The 23,595-nt window shown below is 41.0% G+C and overlaps 1 protein-coding gene and 1 pseudogene across 1 annotated transcript; one reads left to right on the plus strand and one right to left on the minus strand.

Moving 5' to 3' along the window:
• Positions 1-4,048: 4,048 nt before the first annotated feature.
• Positions 4,049-5,993, minus strand: LOC124487588 (apolipoprotein B-100-like). The gene is made up of 2 exons (XM_047050017.1): positions 5,941-5,993; positions 4,049-5,855 (listed from the first exon to the last, which is right to left on the minus strand). The coding sequence occupies exons 1-2, from the start codon at positions 5,991-5,993 to the stop codon at positions 5,204-5,206; spliced, it is 705 nt and encodes a 234-aa protein (XP_046905973.1). The 3' UTR covers positions 4,049-5,203.
• Positions 5,994-21,933: 15,940 nt separating this feature from the next.
• Positions 21,934-23,193, plus strand: LOC124487589 (annotated as a pseudogene).
• Positions 23,194-23,595: the final 402 nt, after the last annotated feature.

The raw sequence follows: 23,595 nt of genomic DNA on the forward strand, positions 1-23,595 counted from the left end.
TTCATCTGTAAGTATATCTCAGACTCCTCTATATGTACTTGACTTCTAAATATTAGATACATATTTTCCCAATGGAAAAACAAAGGCCATTGCACACTTCAGGACTATGGGGTTTCTGGGTGCGGTGGGTTCAGAGCTCAGGGTGAAGTCCAAAAATACTTTTATTGCAAAATGTTTGTGGCACATTTTCATTACTAACTATAGTATTTTAAAACTGATTTGTTAATTCTTTGCAAAAAAACTGACTCATATTTTTAAATGAGAAACATAACAGCAATCATTGGCAGACATGCAAGAACATTAAAGCTGCTGTGTTCCAGTTTGCATTTAGCATGTGTTGATCGTTATCAGGCATGACTGTATCACTTGATGTACAGTACATGCCTATGATCTAATGCTTGTTTGTCTTGAGTTTAAGGGTTGCTTTTTACTTACTTTGACTGAACTTTTAAAGTCTGTAGTCTTACATTTGAAATTATGTTTAAACGATTGACATCCTGGCATGAATATTCAACAAAAGGATTAATAATTGGACCACATTTTAATCTAAAAATGTTTCAGAGGTAAGCTACTGAAGAAATACTGAATAATTAATTAATTTCTCATAAAAACACACTTTTTTATTTGTATTTTCATGGCATCTCTTTAGTATAAATGAATAAATCATAGCTCGTAAAAAATTACCACTCTTCCAACAAAATGGTAATCTCTTGCTTTGGGGAGACAAAGTGGGGCAACTCAAACAGTATGTGAATTAGCCCCAACCACCATTTCTTATAATTTATTATGAACTTTAACTACAATTCACGGACCAGTTACCATGGGGTGGGAATACGATTGTTATACATTACGCAGGCACATAATGCAGTAGACTTTTGACTACTCTAGACAGAGACATGAGAAAGATTGTTTGATTGGAATTCAACTGAATTAAAAGGAAATTATCTGTATAATTTGTCATGAAAATATTTTGTACTGGTACCAATACTGGCACGTTTGAATGTGACTATCAGCAAGATTTTTTTACCACTAGATGGCAATAAGACAGCATATTCTACATAATCAACTGTTATGGGGTTCTACCATGAGGTCTTATCTAGTTTATGATGCCTTTCTTCCCAAAGGTAGAAAGTAATAAAGCATGTACAATGATGATGATAATCATCATGATAATGGTGAAGATTCTGAAAATAATACATACTGTAATACACAGCATTTATATATTTTAAGTTTGTAATAATTTAGTAGCCTATTACTCAACTCAATTTAACATTTAGTCACATTCCGTATTCACTTTAAATGCATGCAAAGCACACAATGGCCTCCAATGTTTTTCATAATCTTGGAACTAAAAGCATTGTAATACAATATCTATATATCTATAGATACTTTAACAGCTTCTTCCAAATTTTCATTTATAGACTCAACAAAAATACACTACTACTTTTTTTTAAGCATTCATGGTATCAAATTCATAGAAAATGTGTTAGATTGTGTTCCCTTATTTGTTAGAAATGTTTTTCACTTCTGAAAGATAACAGCTAGAAAACTGATAAGGCAAAATAGACATGGTAATAATAAAGTGTAGCTTTACGGATGGGGAGACTTTAAACATACCTTGAACATAATTTATTTATGCAATACAAGATAAGATGCACCTATAATGACTAGCTTTTGGTCCAGGGTGGCTTCAGCAGATATATATGAAGTTGATAAGGTAATACTTGTGGAGGATGAGCCCGTGACCATCCTAAACATTAAGAGGGACATTGTCTGATGAAAGTTTGTGTCATTAGAAACATTCTGTGTCCTATTATTATTATTTCCAGTGATAACGAGTGAATCTAACTTGTTTTTGTGAGATCTCAAGTTCTATATGTAATTGTCTCAAAAGAACAATTTCTGTTTTCCAATGATCATTTTGTTGAGATAACCAAAATTAGTTTTCTTCAGACAATAAAACAACTGGAGATCATAAAAACAGAACAATAGTCAAGTATTTAAATAATTGCAGGAAACATCCCTCTGTGTAACAATGGCAGAAGAGCAGGAGAATATTGAACACAGTGTCACTTATCTGTCAGACTTCTCAGAACAAGATAAGGGTTCCAAACATGATACTAATATGTTTCAACAACACACGTGAGGTAGTCTAGCTCAAACGTCAAGGAAGATGGTAGGAAGACAGATTCAGCTGACTCAAAGGATTCAGTTGACTTTTGCAAAGGTGCCCAAGAAATTTGATAACTCTGAAAAACGCTTCACTTCTCTCTGCCAAACCCCAACTGACTATTTATGGTATTCCATTGACAACTAGATTTCTTCAGCCAGTACCATAGCACAAAGGAAATTAAGTCAAGTAACATTTTGGGACAAATTTACAAGCCTGTTTAAATGGCTCTAGAAACGGTAAGCGATTCAAACAGATTACTAGAATGCGTCCAACAAGAAAAATAATCATTCCTTCAAAAAGGAAACCACTCCACCTTGTTTGACTAGTGAAGTCATTTATTCGTGTCATTCTTGACATCCCCAGGGTCATCCCAAACAAAAGTCCTGCATGGACTACATGGTCCTGCTGAACAAAGGAACAAATAATGGTGAATATGAAGATTCAAACATTTAAACAATGTTCCATCCTGAAACATAATAGTGGTATTCATGCTAACTTATGGCTGCGTGCGTGCCTAACTGACACAAAACACAAACAAACCCAGGACCGTACATGATGCAATGTTGTAACATCAAGAGTACATTATAGCCACATGAACACAAATAGAAATTATATTGCATACTGTACACAATGTGACTTAATTTGGGTTAAATGGTGCAATTCGTGATTGGTGTCTGTCTACAACCAGGGGTGTAGACAGACATGCTTAACATTCGGGGCTTAGCCCAAACCTGACATTGGACCTTGAGTATGTGTAATTTGACCTCAGCTAGGGACATACACAAAATAGGCCTACTGTTTTATTTGCTTTATGTAGGCTAATATAAACATTACATTAGACTTATTGTTATGATGACTGTAGGAGCCAAATCCGATTATATCATAAATCAACGGGCAATTTTAAAAGTTTCTTTATAAGCTAGATTCTTATCTATACTCCTCTTTTTACTCCTTTTCTTGCATATTACAAAAAGCGTTGAAGAAGTCACTCAATATAATAAAAACATGTTTAGGATCACTAAATGCTACTTGTTAACGTGATTTGATTTGCATCAGGGTGCAGTCATGCTTTTAGCGGGGATAGGGTGTCAATGGTCCCCTAATGATTGCTAGATGAAGCATCTTGCACACAGCCAATGCAAGGTTGGAAACAGGAAGTGGCCTTCGTTAATCTGTCATTCACTTCCGTGTTGATAAGTCTGTGATTCATAACGTCTGTGTTTCATAACCATTGACAGTCCTAATCACCAAGTGAATCGGCTTATTTGGTCTTGAGTCAAGTAGGCCTACCCTTAAATATAATGTTTCACTATAGTTTTGAGGCTATCTCGTTGTTTATGATCATTGAACTATGCACTTTTGTAAAGCTCTCTCTTGGAAGTCGCTTTGGATAAAAGTGTCTGCTAAATGAATAAATGTAAATGCTACTTGATTGTAGCCGGTTGATGCTTAGCCTATTCAATTCACCAACTTTTTTTTTTTTTTTTTACAATTTAACAAATAGCACATAGAAAACAAAAGTTACATTTGATTAATCAAGGAAGCGCCCTATCTATTACAACTCGCCTAACAGATACATTTAGTTCCTTTGACATCCACGGACTAACTTGAATAATAGGCTAATCTTGGGTATTGCATTGTGCACAGGATTTCTTTTTTTTGTTGCTGGTAACCCGTGAATGCATCTTTCAGGCTGTTTGAAAGATGCGACCCCCCTAATGATCGCTTAGTGAATCAATGTATTTGGTCTCAACAGCCTTCCTTTCAACGGTGCCTAGCTTACTCAAATCCAGTTACCCAACATTCCATTCGGATAGGCCTACTTACAGCTCAAGAATACTTTTCTTGGCACTCTTTGTAATATGCATTCGTTGTAGCCAGATGTAAGCTCATTTACACCTCTCGATATTTCAGAAATGCTATTGTAAAATATGTAATTGAGTGAGCTGCTATAATGTTAGGCAGGAATTAAAAAAGAGGGACTGATTGAGAAGGAGGAAGTCGTGTGCAAGTGGAGACAAAAAAGTGTGCCTGGCCGAATCAAGTCACAGAGCCCTGTACTCTGTCCATGTTTCTAATTATTATAAATGATAAGCCTTCAGGAACAATCGGTTATGCTATGTGAATCCAATGATCATAACAGCCCCCGCCCATGCCATCATCTCCTTTTATTAGGCCTACCTTATTTTATTCATAAATAGATTAGCCTTGCATTTGCAAAATAGTTGCGAACTACCAAAGTCATATATTAGTTCCGCTCATGTGTGAATATGCAAATGTAGCCGGTGTGAACTGGTGAAACTCACTCATCAGGCATGTAGTGGGCCACCCGCGTCAATGAATAGCGAGCTTTTCTTTGGCGTAGCTGGTAGTGGTCGCGCTTGGCAAGTCAGAGGTGGTGAGTTTGACTCCTGGTCGGTGCGGACAGATACCGCTGACGGAGTTTTCTTGCAAGACCACGTCCGTTACATACCCGTTACATTGGTGCCGTGACCCGGATCGCTAGGTTAGCATCAGCCAACCGGCCGGAGTGAGTTTGAGGGGTGAATGTAGCCGGTCTGAACTGGTGAAACTCACTCCTCAGGTTTGTAATGTATGGGGGGTGACAAGTGCCCTCGCACACCAGAACAACATACAACCGTCGCTACGCCTGACAATCACGGACGCCGCTACGCCAAGCGTCTGCAAGGAATGGACGCCGTTACGCCAAGCGTCTGCAATGATGGACGCCGCTACGCCAAGCGTCTGCAATGATGGACGCTGCTATGCTAAGGAGGAATAAAAACGTCATGTATTTTGTTTTATGGACTTCTCAGCCTAAGGGTCATGAAAATATGTTCCTGGTCACCAGAGCAGTCCCCCAAATGGGCAGCCATAAACTCAGCAACAGCATGGATCTCAGGGGTCAACTTTCCTTCAGCCTTGTAGAACCTTGTATGGATAATAGAGAAAATATGTTACATTTAAAAAGGGCAATCAAGACCAAATGTTATCATTCTACATTGAGTCACAAGCTAAGTAAGCATTCTCTCACCTCTTGACAGCATTGCTCAATGCATACATGATGGGCTTGCTCTGCTTGTATTGAGCCATAGCCAGCACGTCATTGATCAGTAGGGCTGAGGGGTTAGGCAGCAGGCCCATGGTGAACACAGCAGCATCAACCTCAACAGCTGAGGTGTCAAAGGTCCTGAGGATCTGCATGAGGGCACTGCTACATTCTGGTGTGCCGCACTGGGCCAGAACCTGGTATGTCAGGGGACCGGAAATTTCTAGGGCTTCTGGAACAGCAGGGCTCAGAGTCTCTTGCTTCATTCCACGGACCATGCTCACAAGCTTCTGGAAGAGGTGGGCTCTATTCTCTCCGTTGTTGGACTGAGACAAAGTGGCCAGTTCTCTCAGGACAGCCAGTCCTGCATCCTTGTCCTGAACAACGCTCCTATCCTTAGCAGCCTCCATGGCCAGACCCTTGAGATTAGCCTCATCTGTAGATAGAGAAAGATTGGACTGGTTAAATTGCTCCAGTTTTAAAAGTACATTTACGTATTTTATATGGCTGTCAATCAGTTCCCAAATTAAACTAAGAAGACTCATACAGTTGTCGAAGACTCTCTCAATGTAAGCTGAAACCTCCAGCAGGGTCAAAGACTGCTTGCCAATGTTGGTAATTCCATATTGCCCCCTAAGGAAATATAGAAGATAATAATGAGTGCTAGACTAGACTATTTGCATGCATGTTATGGAACATGGGGTTTGATGACGCTCACTTGTGAGAAAAAGGCACCAAGATGTGGTTTTCAGTGCAGGCATCAGAGGTCATGTGCTTGCAGGTCTGAGAACTCCTGATCAGCTGGGAAAGGGGGTAGTGCTGTAGGAGGAAACGTGTTTTTGTTGTGAATTATTTTGAAGGGGTGTAATTGTATTTCACAGTGGTGACAAAAGCCAAAGTCTTACCATGCCAGAGATGAGGGCCAGGGGGCTGGTGGGGTCCCTCTGGGGGATGGAGTTGTCACATCTTGACAGGTCCCTAGTGAGGGTAATATCAGTGGCAATGTCCTCCCTTGCATTGACAGTTTTGTCGGTCACATGCCATAGATGGTAGGCTAACGTGGACAATGAAGAAGAAGAAAAAAAAACACATTTAATAATGTAACTTTTCATGCATATTTACTGTATGTTACATACATACAACCAACAACAATTGACATATTTCACTGACAATATAATTTACACATACAAGAAACTAGGTGTTAGATTAACATACCATTCTCTTGTTCTTGTCTTCCTCCAGCAGGGGCACAGCAAGGGCAGAGACAATACCCCTCTTAATGTTCAGGATGGTCATGGGCTCATCCTCCTCAGGGTACAGTTTCACATCATAGACTTATTTAACATAATGTATGGGGGGTGACAAGTGCCCTCGCACACCAGAAGAACATACAACCGTTGCTACGCCTGACAATCACGGACGCCGCTACGCCAAGCGTCTGCAATGATGGACGCCGCTACGCCAAGCGTCTGCAATCATGGACGCCGCTACGCCAAGCGTCCGACATTTTGTGGATAGCTAGGAAGATAAGCAGTTAGCTCACCAGAGACCAGAAGGGAACCGGAAGTGACTATGTGAGGCGATCCTTCAATTAAAGTCAAGTTTCTTAACATCTGTTGTAATTTTGTCAATTAAAAGTTGTAATTAACCAATAAGTTTCACCCATTCGTTTTTACTTTGTAACTATAGTATTAAAAACCTTCAGCAAACTGTGCAACTGGCTGGCTAGGCAGGCTACTGTAGCTGTCATTGTTTTTTGCCTTTCCTCACACTCACAGCCAGTCCTAGTTGTCAGTTGGCCTGTGTTATCGATATGTTGAGTAAGAATATGAAAGTTTGGAGAAAAGTACAAATGTGTATCGATATCCTTCAATTACACTAAATTGTTAGTTTACTTGCTGTGCCAACTAGCACTAAATCCCATATTTGTATGTCACTTTGTATAAAAGCGTCTGCTAATCTCAATGAATACAATATCTAAGAGTCTTATGACTCATGAATTTTCCATTCAAATATGACCATTCTATGAATGTACATCTATACCTTTTGGGGACCCAGACCAGATCAAGACCCATCTAACACGGCACACAATACCCAAACCCAAATATTCTAATTCATGTAATTCTTTAATATTGAATCAAACCACTATAAACACTCTTGACTTGTTTTTTTATTCAAATAATGATGCCTACACAAGTATTTGTACGCCTATAAATGCTATTATTGTATGTTCTAAAAGTAACAACAAATAAATCAACAATAACAATTGTTAATAACAATAATAGTCTGATTTTAACCTTTTTATATTTAGCTGAGACATCTTCAACCTCTCCCTCAGCCTGTCTGTACTCCCCACCTGCTTCAAGAGGACTACCACTGTGCCCCAAAACACCAAGGTCAACTGCATGAACGACTATCGCCCGATAGCACTGACCTCTGTCATCATGTAGTGCTTAGAGTGGCTAGTCAAAACATTCATTTGCTCATTGCTGCTTCGCACCCTGGACCCTATGCAGTTTGCATACCGGTACAACAGGTCTACAGATGATGCCATCACCCTGACTATGCCCACCGCTCTCTCCCACCTGGACAAAGGAATACGTAGGTGAGGATGCTGTTCATTGACTACAGCTCAGCATTCAATACAATCATCCCCTCCAGACTCGTCTCCAAGCTTGTGGTCCTGGGACTAAGCACCACAAGTGGATCTTCCACTTGCTGACGTGGAGGCCACAGGTGGTGGGAATCGGTGACCGCACCTCATCCACACTGATCACCAACACAGGGACCCTCCAGGGCTTTGTGCTCAGCCCTCTCCCACAACGCACAGTTCCAACCTCCTTGTTAAGTGTGCTGACGACACAACCATTGTGGGCCTCATCTCTGACAGTGACGAGTCAACCTACAGAGAGGAGGTTGATTCCCTGACATCATGGTGCCCGGACAATTAACTCTCTCTCAATGTCAGCAAGATAAGGAGATTATTGTGGACTATAGGAGGCGGCAGGAGGAGGAGCAGTCATCCGCACTAACTTCTATAGATGCACAATAGAGAGCATACTGACTGGTTGCATCACAGTGTGGTATGGGATCTGTACAGACAGGGACCACAGGGTCCTACGTAGTGTGGTCAGGTCTGCTGAGTTCATCGGCAGGAAGCTCCCAGCCCTACAGGACACACACGATGCCTCAGGAAACCTGGCTGGATTCAAAGAGACTGTCACCACCCATCCTTCAGTCTTTTTACCCCGCTGCTTTCTGGTGAGAAATACTGAAGCATTCGGTTTCGCACACGCAGACTGGAGAATAGTTTATTTCCAAGGGCCATGAGGCTTCTGAATGGACACTGATACATTCTCACCACTTTCTCACTAACCACACTGTCACTTTCAGCTATTGGTTGCATTACATCAGCAATATTGTACTAATTGTTACCCCACTTGTCTATAGGTAGTATAGGTTTATACGGTTAGTATGTGTATTACAGGTTTAGTATACTGTATTGTATATTATTTTGTATATTTAGGAGTTTTTATAGTTTTTTTTTATCATAGATGTAATATGTTCAGAGTACTTGTTATACCAGGTTGCTTTGCGTTGTCTTGTCATAAGAATTTCAGTGCCCAGTCTGACCTTGTGTTGTTCTGTGCATCTGACAATAAAAGACTTGGAACTCAGCTAACAATCAGACTAAATGGTAGAACAATGGTGGTGAAAACCAATCTTCATGTGGACACAAAACAACTTAAAATACATGAAATGGTATTTCATTTTAAAACCAGCACATACAACTCATGTTCACCTCTTCTTTGTCAGGGACACATAAAAAGGCTCTCTCTTGATAGTGACTTAGGACTCCAGCAAATACTATTGTTCAAACATCGAAAGCAGACACAAGGACAAGCAACTTTAAATGCAAAAACATTGTTTATTATCAAAATAGTAGGATAATCAATACATTATGACTATGTAACAAAATCAATACAGAAACAAACGCTACCCTCAGAGCAAACAATAACAAAGGTATTTTAAATGCAAATAAACCTAGCGCACCTAACCTGAGCAAGTATAGGAGGCTTATCAAACTCGGTGATCGGTTTAGCTTCTCCTTTTGTAAACCCATTCTGCATACTAAAATACCGACGCCGGTTATGAAGAAACAATTGCCTGACACATACAAATTCAAATGGACCATCACCGGCACTTGGCTGCAGTAAGACAAATATGCCTTTGCATCAAGACAAGAGAATATGTAAACACATTTTGGGCCTCTGCACAACAAAACTCTAGGCTATCAAACCAGCAAATATACATTTTACAACACTGAAAACATTACTAGAATGTGATGCATAAAATACGAAATTAATACATATCAAACAAAACGTGCTTAAAACTATATTTACACACAACACAAATTTCGGAGTCTAATTAAGGTCTGCCAATACAGCCCAACACGACCTAGCTGAAATAGCTACAGTTGATCATGTAGGCTACTTTCATTTTTTATCTCCGATTGATAGCTAGCTAGCCTACAGTTGCCAACCTGAGACAGGTTATAGCCATAGAGTTAATATAACTAAAGTAAGCTACTTTTGTCTTCCAAGATGGCGTCCCCATTCATATCTATGAAAAGTGCTCAGTGGCGCAGTGAGGCAAGCGAGAGCGCGAGACTGTATGCGGCCATCTTTCCACTTCCGTGTCTTCCTGTCTAGCTTTAAACAGTGGCTCTTTTTTTCCCTAGCTCCGAGAGCTCATGTAAATCGGCTATCGGCCAATGTGAACTTTTGTGCTTGTGTCCTGTTAGTATCCGCGAGCACATTTGCAGGCAACTTTCATTGACTAAGCAAATAAATGGGTTGCTAGTTTACCCATTTCGGATTGGTTTCAAACTTAGCAAAAATCTGGAAAAATTATTCTATGAAAAAGCTATTAGTATGAGCCAGGTTCAAGAATCAAACAAAAATTATTGGGGGAGATAGTTTTGTAAATGTTGAATGGAGTTAATAGAATAAAAACGGCCGGAAGAGTCGGAAACCTAACCGTATATGCAATACCACCTACATCCACCGGGGCCATTGCTTCAAGCCGAGGGCCAAGGGGTGGGGCCTTGGTTATAGCTAACTTACCACATAACGGTAGACGCTTGGCATAGCGGCGTCCATCGTTGCAGACGCTTGGCGTAGTGGCGTCCATCGTTGCAGATGCTTGGCGTAGCGGCGTCCATCGTTGTCAGACGCTTGGCGTAGCGGCGTCCATCGTTGCAGATGCTTGGTGTAGCGGCGTCCATCGTTGCAGACGCTTGGCGTAGCGGCGTCCATCATTGCAGACGGGCTACACGTCACACGCACAAATGCAATGTTTACAAAGGTAACGTCACCGTATACGTCGCCGCTATCAAAGTTCCCTCACGTACTACGTCGCCACGTCGCCGCCATCACTCCCATTGGGAACCAATGGCTGAGATGACACGCACCGTGTGGGCAAAGCTAGTATACAGTGCATGCTGTTTGTGTGTGTGAGGGCACTTGTCACCCCCCATATGTAATGGGCCACCCGCGTCAATGAATAGCAAGCTTTTCTTTGGCGTAGCTGGTAGCGGTCGCGCTTGGCAAGTCAGAGGTGGTAAGTTCGACTCCTGGTCGCTGCGGCCAGATACCTCTGACCGAGTTTGCTTGCAAGCCCACGTCCGTTACATACCCGTTACACTAACAGCATTTATTATGTTTATCCGCTGTACAAAACACATTTGCATCTTATAATTATTGTTTTCGCTATGTCATGACATAAGAATTGCGCTTACCAGTCAACACACAATCGCCCATGTGACGCTAATGCAGTTCATAGTAGTGTTGTAGAACTCGAGACCGGTCTTGGTCTCAAGTCCACATTTTGAAGGTTTCGGTCTTGTAAGTAAGTAAGTAAGTAGGCTTAAGTAATTTTTATTTAATAAAGCACACTCTCAACACAGCAAGGCTGACCGAGGTGTCAAAAAAAAGCACAAAAATTATAATACAAATACATTTAAAAAACACTATAAAATACAAAGTAAAAACAGTAAACAACAGCAAAACAAGTAACATCACAACTCAAGTGGGAAACGCCAGAACATATAAGTGGGTCTTAAGCCTAGATTTAAAAACAGACAATGAAGGAGCCTGCCTAATAGACAGGGGAAGCTGATTCCACAGCCTAGGACCAGCAACTGCAAAGGCCCGATCACCTGTGGGTATACAGCGTGATCGGGGGGAATATAAAAATACCTTGTCCACGGACCTCAGTGACCTAATGGGTGCATGCAATTTTAGGAGGTCCGAGGTATATGAAGGGACCTGTCCATTAAGAGCTTTAAAAACAATAACATTTTGAAATGCATTCTAAACTGGACAGGAAGCCAGTGCAAAGAGGCCAAGACTGGGGTAATGTGGTCAACTTTCTAGTGGACGATAAAATTCTGGCAGCAGCATGTCTCGGAATCGACCGCATTTTTACTCGGTCTTGTCTCGGTCTTGGACAAACAGCACTCTGGATTTTATGTCAAGACCGGTCAAAACCAAAACTGAATATCACTTGATTTTTTAATATTGTTACTGATATTAGATGTAAAACGTCTCGCTTCAAATGCAACCAATAACTAATTTGTAATTTGAAATTAATTACCTATCACCCCTCCTCGCACCCCAAACGTGAATGAGGAAGGTTGGCGAAACAGTGGCTGTTTAAAGATGTTGACCAAATCAGCTATAATTAGATTTGGTTACCTGAACCACAAAGAGTTTACAATAACGTCCAAAAGAAAACACAGTGTGTAAATTCTGCAAAGAAACGCTCACTGAGACGGCTGGCACTAGGCGTAGCTACATCAAACTTCTACCGGCATTTAGAAAGAAAACATTTAAAAAGTAAGTTAGGCGTAAGTGACGCTAGCAAAGTTAGCTAAAGGCCGTTATATGCTACTCCGTACTTCACGATTACGGACACATGGGAAGGGCCTAGGCATAGTTGGAACGCCCTGAAACGCCCTCTCCGTCGTCTGCGGGGCCGTCGGAGACCTCTCCCATGCAACGTTGTAATTGATCCGTCATGCCGTGCTGTACGCGACGGATACCCCTTGGCCGTGATTGGTCCGCTACGACATCATTTCCAAACGACACAATTTCCGACTTCGACAGAAAGGCGTTTTCTCTAAAGTCGTCTCTTTGAAAGACGTCTGTGATGAGAACTTCTTGGAGAGAAAGTTTATTGTGAGCTAGTTTATGCTCTACTCTAGCGAATTCAGAAACGTGAGTTTGTTGTCTGTGCACTGACTGCCACAGTTTAGTCAAATCAAATTTATTTGTATAGCCCTTTTTACATGCAAGCATGTCACAGAGGGCTTCACATACACCCATAGAACTGCCCCTCAACCAACCTAAACCCTCAAGGAAGACAAGGAAAAACTCCCAGAAAAACTCCCAATGGGAGAAAAAATTGAAGAAACCTTGGGAGGAGCAATTCAGAGAGGGATCCCCTCCTCCAGAGACGGTTGGTAGGAGAGAGGAGCAGAACACAAGCTAAACATAGTCATACAGTGTCAATGGGTTTTGAAACACCAAAACCCATTGTTCGCCTTTATAAACGTTGGATGGGACCGGGAAACTCGCTGTTTGCCGTCATGGAGACTGGATTCCGGGTGACGACCTGGTCCAACGTTGGCAGACCGACGACCAAGCAGGTCTTGACAGCTCCAACCCCCCACACCACAGGGAATGTGTGGGGGGGACGACAAAGAGAGGAGAGCAGGGATTAGAGAATGCCAGGAGCAGCTAACAGTTACAGTCATGATAGAATGAGATCCCCACCGGTCAAGTTTGGACAAGTGCAGCAATTTAGCAGAGCTAAAAAGGGTTTTTGATGCAGCCCCACACACCAAAACAGCGACAGCCCCCCTCGGTTGGAACATGAAATCTGTTCCAGGGGAAAGAACTCTAAAATAGGTTATACTTATACGAATAAGGATGAAAACAACCAGTCCCCCGTGGTCTCCAACTAGTAATAAAAACTATAATAGTAACAAGATACAGTAACCGGTTTACTTTATTTGTAACATCTAGATGGGCAATGTGAACATAAGCTATAATTACAATTTAAAAGTGACATGTGATACACACATAGGCAAGCACACACCCCAGGTTTACATAGAAAGTACACACATACTTCCTTTTAACAGTCATAGAATTGACTAAACAAGAACGTTTTTAATCTAGTTTTAAATGTCGAAACAGTATCAGCCTCCTTAATTGAGATGGGTAATTTGTTCCAGAGAAGAGGTGCTCTATATGAGAACGCCCTACCTCCAGCTGTTTTTTTCTTAACTTTGGGTATTACCAGATAGCCGGCATCGTGAGATCTTAGAGTCCTAGCGGGGCAATAGGGTGCAAGGAGAGGTACAGTGGTGCCAATCCATGCAGAGATTTGTAAGTTAGTAGTAAAACTTTGAAATCAGCTCTGGCTTGGATAGGGAGCCAGTGTAAAGAGATAAGAGTAGATGTTATATGATCAAACTTTCTTGTTTTAGTCAATAGTCTAGCAGCAGCATTTTGCACCCGCTGTAAATGTTTTAGGTAGGTAATTGGGAGGCCAGAGAACAACACATTGCAGTAGTTTAGTGACCTAGAGTAGTACATTCTAGTTTTGACAGTACATAGTTTGTATGGATCTTTTTGTTTCCAATTATATCAGCCTTTTTGTTTATCATTTTTCACATTGGATTATACACTTGGTGGTGGAGAAATTAATTCACAAAACCAGAGCCTTGTCTATATCGCAGGGGTGTCAAACTCATTTTCACCGAGGGCCACATCAGCATTATGGTTGCCGTCAAAGGGCCAGTTGTAACTACGATGTAACGTCAGTAACGATGTAAAAACATGGCGTTTTTGTTGTAGCTTTGGTGAACATAGGGCCTATTATGCTGCAATTGAAGTCCGCCTTTTAATTCTTGGACAATCTGCTGTTTTTCTTGGAGGATACATTTGCACATTTTTCTCAGTGTTTGGTGACAAAATGCAAGCGCGCATAGCGCAAGAGCAAAACTTTTGCCGTTTTCCAATTGTTAAAACCTTGTCTAATGAAGGAGATGTCTTCATCATTTCTGGCTCCAAATTGTCGACAAGGGAAGCAGAAACATGCTAGCTTGGCTGAGTACTCTAACCAAGTTCGAGAGCGATACCAACTTGGGTTGATGCCCGTGGACCTTGGCTGAAAATGCACATGGGGTACGTTCGCAGAACCGGCGGCATTGGAGTGCTGTCATTCAAACCATGCTCGCCTTCACCCAGTTAAACTTTGCGTTTAACACTGATGTGCATACACTGCTTTCTAGAGGCGGGATGTCGTCACTTTGCCGTAACACAATCAAAATGCATGGTGAGAGATGTCGTTTATGGTCAAGGCACGCTGTAAAGCAGCGTACTTATTTCAATAACCCATTAGGCTTCCGCGGGCCACATAAAATGACGTGGCGGGGTATATAAGATAAGCATATCATTTTGTTATAGAGTGCTACTATTTTCCCCACAAATAATACCTACCATGATAGAGATAAGTTTGCTCTTTCAGGTGGTTATATTGCATTAGACACAGTCTTTAATATAATATTATGTGACTGCACCTGCTGCACTCATCGTCTGACTAGTGACAGCTGGTAAGAGTGTCACACGTGTGATGACAGGTGGGAGATAAACAACGACGATGTCTAACTTACAAAGACGCAACGTGTTTTCGACAAAAAACCGCTTCTCCACCTACTGTTCTGGCGGTGAATTATGAACTGTGTGACATGACGTGAAGACATGGTTGCCGCTCGACTATGCGGTGTGTACCGGGCGACATTCTCACTCAAATTTCAAGACTTTCGTGACCCAAATCAAAATTCTGATGCGACAGATCATTGAGTAATCGCTTTCTCTCCTAAAGGCATGTCCTCCTCGACGCTTTTGGTCTTTTTAAATCTAACTATTTGTATTATCCGTGTGGTCCTTTTGCCATTTAAAATGCTATCCTTTCCCAGTTTTCTGCAGCCACAGTGCGCGCGCATCCCGATTGTTTACAAACAAATAATTGGTCTATAGATTTCATACACATACATCTATGCATATGACCAACATTTCTATCACAACACTCAGTTTACAGAGAAAAAAAAAGAAAAGTTATCCCTGCCTTACATGGACAAAACTGGACTGGGCTGTGCCATTTGTAAAAGGTGGGATCACTGGGTCCGGAAAAAACTGCAGGTGTGAAACTGGCAAAAGAATGGATCTCGGGCTCAGTGACATCATTTGCGCCAGATTTAAGAAAAAAGCAAAGAGCCTTAAGGAAAAAGGTTTTGAGCATGGGAGTACTAAAGCACATGTAATGGCATCAAATATGTGATAAAACAAAATAAAATATATTGGTGAAGGCAGTAATCAATATCCAAAGCGACCAGGTACAAACAACGATTTTACGTACCGTAAGGAGTTCAAGTGTCACAGGCCAGCTCACGGATTTAAACATGAAATAGACTGTCAGGATATGAACGCTGTGGATATGGGAAGGATTCTCCTCTTTAATGTGGCATGTTCTCACATACAAAAGCATTTTGCAACTGACATGAAAAGAAAACTGCTTGAGAGGATTGTCACAAATCGGACTCCTGCTGGATGAGGCCACAGGCTTGAATAAAACAAGGATGTCCATGAAATATTGAATTCATGAAATATTGTAATGATATAATTGAACATAAGAGGAGTTGTTAATATTGGTGAATTGATGTAATGTATAATGTATGATACAACAATAATATGCTTGTGGACCACTATAAATGACGATCAATTAACATGGAATATCTAATAGAAAATGGCAGATGTAGCTGTTTTGGAAGATTTCGCACACGCTGCATTTCGTCGAGGGGCATGACTTTTTTGCAGAAAGTTGTGAGTGGCTCATTAGTAAATATTGTTTCCCTAAACCCATTTTAGTGGAATTATTATTAGTTTAGGATCTAAGACCAACTTTACATGGACAAACAAGGAGAACAAATGCCATTTCGTTGCACATTCAGGTGCTATACACCTTGGGTATCTTGGAGACGGCTTTTCAGCGCTTGCTGATCGGTCTGGCATCTCACAACCCTTAATGAGTCAACAGAAAAGGCTTCCACTCAATTAACGTGCAAATCATATCGGATGCGCAAAAGATGCTGTTCAATGTGGTGGCGAGATGGCCGGGGGGAACGCAGGACTCATTCATTCTGCAGAACAGCAACGTTGGCCTTCGCTTACAGGAGGGAGCTGTTCAGGATGGCTGGCTTATTGGAATGTAGTTTGCCTACATCACGTATTTGCCATTAGTGGATTCTATTTCCCTATATGAGTCTCCCTGTAGGAGACAGAGGATATCCATTGAAACCGTGGCTGATGACTCCTTTGACCAATCCTGTGACGGCTCAGGATAGAGCCTGTAATGCTATAATACAGTTGCACAAGGTCGATTGTGGACCGCACAATTGGAGCTCTGCCAACAGTTTGTCATCTGTTTGGCACCCGACTACATCAAGTCTCTCCTGCAGCCTTACACCCCCACCTGCCACCTACGGTCTTCTTCAGACAACCGCCTGGTGGTCCCACCGCTTAGGACCGCCCGGTCCCAACACAAGCTCTTCTCCTACCTGGCCCCCCAGTGGTGGAATCAACTCCTCACCTCCATCAGAGACACAGACTGTTTCAACACCTTCAAGAGAAGGCTCAAGACGCACTTGTTCCGGGAGTACAACGGTACTTAGGAATGGTTTGCTGAACCCAATGCTAGTTTCCTTAAGGATCACAATGACTCTTGCTTAGAGACTTGTTGCTCTTGTTGGTTAGTGGTAACTGACTTAAACTGTTGTATTCGCTGCAAAATATTCTATTTTATTTAATCTTATTTTTACTTTTACTGTTGCTTGCTTTTTCTACAGGTACGCTTGCACTTCATGTTGTTTAATTGTAACTTGCTTAACTACGTGCTCTTATGGTTCTTCCCTTTGGCACTTATTTTTTGGTTGTTCACAATATGTGCTTCTTGTTTTGGCTACCCGCAATGCTTTCGGGCTATCTTGTTGTTGTTATTATCAGTGACCTATATGCACTTTGTAAAGCTCTCTCTTGGAAGTCGCTTTGGATAAAAGCATCTGCTAAATGAAGAAATGTATATGTAATGTAAATCTGCTGGGGGTGCTTTGCAGTATACACCGCAAAAGGCTTGCAACATAGTCATGGCCTGTTGCGTACTCCATAACATGGCCATTAAGCATTGCATTCCATTTGTTCAGGAAGACCAACCTGACAAACCGATGCCAGACGCACCACCTCTCCAACCTCCAAATGCCTTTGCAGTTCAAAGGAGGATGGAGATTGTTCAATGTTTTCGAGGAAGTACCCCCCAAAAAAAGAACAACCCACATGCCTTTAGCTCATTTATTGAACATTTGACTGGCACAGTTAACCAGTTGCTGTAGGGATTGATTTATGTTATGAGTGCAGTGCAGATGGCAGTTAATTACTGTGTGTCGCCTAAACATAATAATGACATGAATCAAAGACACCACGTAATTATAATTAGCCAAGAGTAGGTATACCACATCAGTAACACTTATCAATACATATTGACATCTCTGCACACTTGACAAGTTGGAAAACAAACCGCATTAGCATAATACACGCATGTGCACAATTAATTGTATTGCTAGCAGTGTATTCAAGGCCACAAGTAGTTGCAATCTTGCTGTATGCATGTAGGTAGCAAACCAAAAGTTTTGATCTACCCATTTACTGAAGCTGCTTGGTCCAAGTTTGTTCAAAGTCCATTGCAATTGCAACATTTTGACAGCAAGGAAAACGTTCTTGCAGAAAAAGCAGTTTCAACTTAAATTCAGCACCTCAGAACCATATGCTAGGTAATGTTAGATTTCACAAGGGTGCTACAGTAACTTCACCAACACAACAAATATAGCTAAAGCACGTAGGAAGAGTGAAAATGCAGCTCTGGAGAAGGTTTTCCAAACAGAAGGTGTGTATGAAATTCTGTATTGTGTATTTTTCTGTATACAAATAACATACTGCAAAATCAATTTTGCTGTTACAATTGTCGTGAAAAATAGTCTATGTTCTATAAGTTTGAAACAGTACTGAAACTCAACAAGGTCTGATGCAAAGTGTTTATTAGAATTCAGAGTGACAGAGATTCCAACAAACTGAGTGTGTTCCCGGGAGCAGACTGGAATTTTTCTCAGGACCTTCCTCTTATATATCAAAACCTTATCAGTTCTGTAATTCTGCTATTGGTACAATACTGTTTGTCACAGAATGCATGATACTTTTCTCACCCTATTGGTCTCACACCCTATGGGCTCCAGATTACAGTTACATAGAAAACTCTACTATTTTTTAGGCTTGCTCTGGCCTTGAAGACCAGCTGCACTGGGTTGCTGAGCGTACGGTCGTAAATCTGTCCCATGATATCTGGGCCTTGTAGTCCATGATATCTGGGCCTTGTAGTTTTCTATGGAAGAAACATGTACACACAGTCTTCTCTCGCCCTCAGCCCCTAAATATTCAGATTTGCACTTTGGGCTTAATATCTTCTACATATTACATTTAGTCATTTATCAGACGCTCTTATATATATTAGTGGCAATACTAATCAGTCAACAGCTTTGCATCTGGTTTCCAGTAATATAGCATGTAAAGGTAAAAAAGTGATTAAAAGGTACATTTTCAATCATATAATCCATAATCATTACCCATCTTCATAATTACAACAGCGTGATGTTTTTTTCTACAACACAATCTAAGTGCACTACATTTTATTTGAAAATGAGTTGACATACTTACTTACTTACATACTTACTTGCATGCTTATTAAAGGCACAGACAGGACTGGCAGGGCAGAGGGGAGGATGGGCAGGACAAAGAAGACCTATAATCTGAATACCATGCCCCTCTAGTCGTCCGAGTGTCTGCTCCCATTTTTTTTTCATACTATAAGGTAAACTATGCAAGATGCCTTTCTTCTTACTGGCTGGAGAACAGTCTGGAGGACACACATTTTGCATAACCTACAGGTACAATCTGGGGATTTTGTTGCTCAGAGACAACAGGAGTATGGTTTCGCAAACACAAATGCCTGTGATCAAGTCATAAAGCAAACAGCCAACAGAGATTCCAAAACTAAAGTTGGACTGACTGGATTCTCCCTAAACAATGATGCACCACATCACTCCAACACAGTGAACTGCGTGAATCATGAAAAGATAAAAAGGATATTCAAAACATCATGTCAACAATCAAATGTATGATCAACCCATTTGACCAGACATTGGAGGGAGGAAGTCACATAACTTCATGAACAACTAGCTTCAGATGCTGTTGTCAGTGACCTTTTTCAGGCTGAAGAGAGAGGAGACGATGCCTTTGAAGAGTTTGTACAATAAAGGCTATAGAGTGAAGAGATCTTTAAATCTTTAGAAGGACAGAGCAAGAAAAAGACGATGACAAAGGTTAAAGGTCAGGAAATAACTTTTAGAGCAGGCCGAGACCTATCGCTCGTTTGATTATGTTGACACAGCTCAGTCTCCCATCTTCAGCCAGCTCATTCTACCATCTCCAGTCAGCTCAGGGTCCCTTCACCAGCCAATTCAGTCACAGTACACTCAACAAGAGGTAGACACAAGACAGCTTACACCCTCTACCTGGAACACATTATGGCATTAGATGTTTAAAAACACAGTCCAACCTGGATGTTGTGTATTACTTTTTACAGAGTTTTTGGGAGTCACTTGCAAGGGCTACCCAATTCAGGGTCAGCCTGTGTCGATTTTAAGTCTCCACTAAACACAACAAGAGGAAGAGCCAAGACCACTTTCAACATGCCACATAGTATGGTATTTGTTGTATAAAAACATCTCAATGATGTTCTCATATTTCTTTGTTTTTTGGCTATCCTGAGCACAGCCAGCTAAATATCCAGTGTCAGTGAGTGCCAAACTGTTTTAATAGCCACCACTGATTTTAGAAATGAAGAAAATATGGTGAATTAAAGACAGACAGCGGCATGTATATAAGTTTTAGACATTTTAGACCCATGGAAATGCGATGGCAACATGACATTGGCATGTTCTGTAGAGAATTTGGAGCGTGCGCGCTGTGGAGTAAGGGAGACAGTATTTTGGAGGAAGCCATAGCAATTAGCCAAGCATGCACATTTAAAATACAATAAATCACAATAAATTTACTTTTCATATTATATTTAACTGTTTCTCAGATTTGTGTACTTAACATGGGAGCATGCCTATGTTCCCACAGCCCAATGTTCCCACAGCCCTATATTCCCACAGTCCTATGTTCCCACAGCCATATGTTCTCACATTTCACATTACAAGAGCTTTTTCAAAATTAAGGGTTCACCAGCTTCCAAACTCTCTTGACCCTAACCCTAAATAAATCTGGGAACATAGGGCTGTGGGAACATGGGGCTGACCCCCTCAACATTGTCAAGAGTCTTCATATGAACTTATGATTGAATCAGAGTATCAGTTAATGAATAGTGGATGTGTAAAGCAATATTTTAGCATTAGTAAAAACATATTTCCCTTTAATTCAATAATTTTGGAGATATGAAGTTGCCTTTTGCACATGGTAACATTTTGTAGTGTGTTCCTCTTGTGTGGAACAGATCAATTTCCTAGGGCAATGTGGCACTTATGAACCTGCACCTGAAATATGTGCCACAGGTGCGAATTCACCCTTATGTTAATAATTTGGCCATTTTGTAATATATTACTCATTGCTTATCACTCTATACAAAGACATATGTCCTTAACTCTATTGGAGTACATTTTTACACTTTTAAAGTGTCTTATGGGGTCCACACTCCAGTGTCAATGTAACACTTGTAACAGTATAGTATATAGTATAGTTAAAATTTAACACTACTCAAGTGTTCGTTTCTCAGATGGCTGAGCGGTTAGGGAATCGGGCTATTAAATAGAAGGTTGCTGGATCAATTCCCGGCCTTGCAAAATGACGTTGTGTCCTTGGGCAAGACACTTCACCCTACTTGCCTCAGGGGGAATGTCCCTGTACTTACTGTAAGTCGCTCTGGATAAGAGCGTCTGCTAAATGACTAAATGTAAACACCAGTGGGTAGTGTTAGAAATTAATACTCATAAGAGTAATTAATTAACTCATAGAGTGTTTTGCATATAGGAGTTGCCTCATTAACACTATAAAGTGTGATTGCTACTTCCCTCCCCAAAATATTTAATTTAAATGTCAATAATGAAAAATCGTAGTCAATAAAAAATATGAATGACAAGTTGATTACTTTAACAGTTTTATTTTTTCAAATGCGTCAACATTACTAATTATTTTTTAATTGCTGTCAATTTATCTAAATGTAACAATAAGGCACTATGTACGCTCTTCGACTATTCACATTAGAGCACTGCTTGTCAAATGGTCTAAAATAAGTTAGTTTCTTCACAGAGATGATAGAAAAAAGAGATGCTGTCACGAGTTTGATTTTAAACCCTACTATTGCAGTTGTTTAGATGGTTAGAAATGGTTGATGAAGTTGCAATGGTGATTTCAATGAAGTCAGTGATGAGGGTGTTATATAAAGTCCCATTCACCTGTGTTTCTTCCTGCACCATGGCATGCCCATTTCTGAACTACGTTTTGCACTGATATTGAGACGTGCTTTCAGACGTAAGAGTGTGTTTCGGAACAGATCAGACCCTTTAGCTTTTCCCGACGAGTCCCTGCATGAGAGGTATAGATTTACTGGAGATGGAATCCGTTATTTGTGCAGACTGCTAGGTCCCAAAATTTAGCACCGCACAGCGTGAATCCATGGTCTCACCATCCCACAGATGGTCTGTATGGCACTGCGCTTTTTTGCAAGCGGTATGTTTTTATATGCTGTGGGAGATGCCAAAACTGTAAATAAAGGAACTATTTGCCATACTGTCAGAAGTGTGTGTTTGGCACTGAAGTCCTTGGCACACATCTTTATTACCTTCCCTGGCCACAGAAGAATGTGTTACATCAAAGAGGATTTCTACAAGATTGCAGGTAACATGAATTATAGATTACAAAAAGCGTTACTTTAGAACAGTCACCAGATACTAAGACTATTTTGTGTTACAGGTTTTCCTAATGTCATTGGTGCGCTGGACTGCACACACATCCGCATTAAACGCCCTTCAGGGGCCCATGAGGGAGATTGTGTCAACAGAAAATCCTTCCACAGTATCAATGTTCAGGTAAAAATGATTTAATTACTGTCAACTAGCCAAAATGTATTTTGTGCATTAAATGTGTAATGAATGGGCAACATTGCATCGTTTTAGATGATCTGTGATGCTGCCTGCATCATTACTAATGTGGAGGCAAAGTGGCCTGGGTCTGTCCATGAATCCCGAGTTTTTAGGTCCAGTACCATTTCCCAGCGACTATCACAAGGTAGGCCACACACATTTCACTGATAAACACAATTCGGTCAAATGTTTTACTTATGTGTAGTTGTAATGATTACATTTTGTATTCTCAGGTGACTTCTCTGGCGTTCTTCTGGGAGACAAGGGTTATGCCTGTGAGACGTACCTTCTCACTCCCCTTGCAGACCCTCAGACAGCAGCACAGCAAGGATCCAATCTTGCCCATGCAAGAACAAGGTCCCGAATTGAAATGGGCTACTCAAGTCATATTTTCAGTATCTCCACCACCTGAGGGTCACCCCAGACAGGGCCTATGACATCACTGTAGCCTGCACCGTCCTACATAATATTGCCTGTCTGAGGAAGGAAAGGGGTCCTGCACTGGCACTGGAGATTGAGTGGGAGAATGCAGCTATATTCCCAGATGACATCAATGGCAGGCTAGTCAGAGACCAATACATTAATTATTTTAGATGAGATCCATCATGGCAGCGCGCTGGACAACTTGCAAACCCAAACACCAACAACTTCGCCGGATACTTACTTGCTAAAAACAACAACAACACTGGATAACACACCTTGCCAAGACCCGGAAAACGTATTCACCTTCATTGACAGCTACTTTTACAAAAGCGAGATTCATCTACCGAGACAGACAATGAGACAACTATCAAGGTCAGTGTACTCGCATCCATTAATAACAAACTATCGTCGAACTGCTCCACACAGACCTCAAAGAACTGAAAGCTAGTTTCTAGTTTTCCCAGGCACAAATCGAAACACTCATGCTAGAAAACAACAAACTGAAGGGAATTGTCAAAAATCTACTCAAGTAACAAACCTTACTAAAGAAAGCCAAAGCATGAAAGAAACAATACT

Source organism: Hypomesus transpacificus, chromosome 26 (assembly GCF_021917145.1).
Source record: "Hypomesus transpacificus isolate Combined female chromosome 26, fHypTra1, whole genome shotgun sequence".
NCBI classification, from domain to species: Eukaryota; Metazoa; Chordata; class Actinopteri; order Osmeriformes; family Osmeridae; genus Hypomesus; species Hypomesus transpacificus.

Excerpts from the sequence above, each read along its gene's own strand:
- LOC124487588 (XM_047050017.1), bottom strand. The coding sequence starts at position 5,993 with ATGACCTCTGATGCCTGCACTGAAAACCACATCTTGGTGCCTTTTTCT. Across the intron at positions 5,856-5,940 it reads TTGGTGCCTTTTTCTCACAA|GGGGCAATATGGAATTACCA; the intron begins GTGAGCGTCATC and ends ATATTTCCTTAG.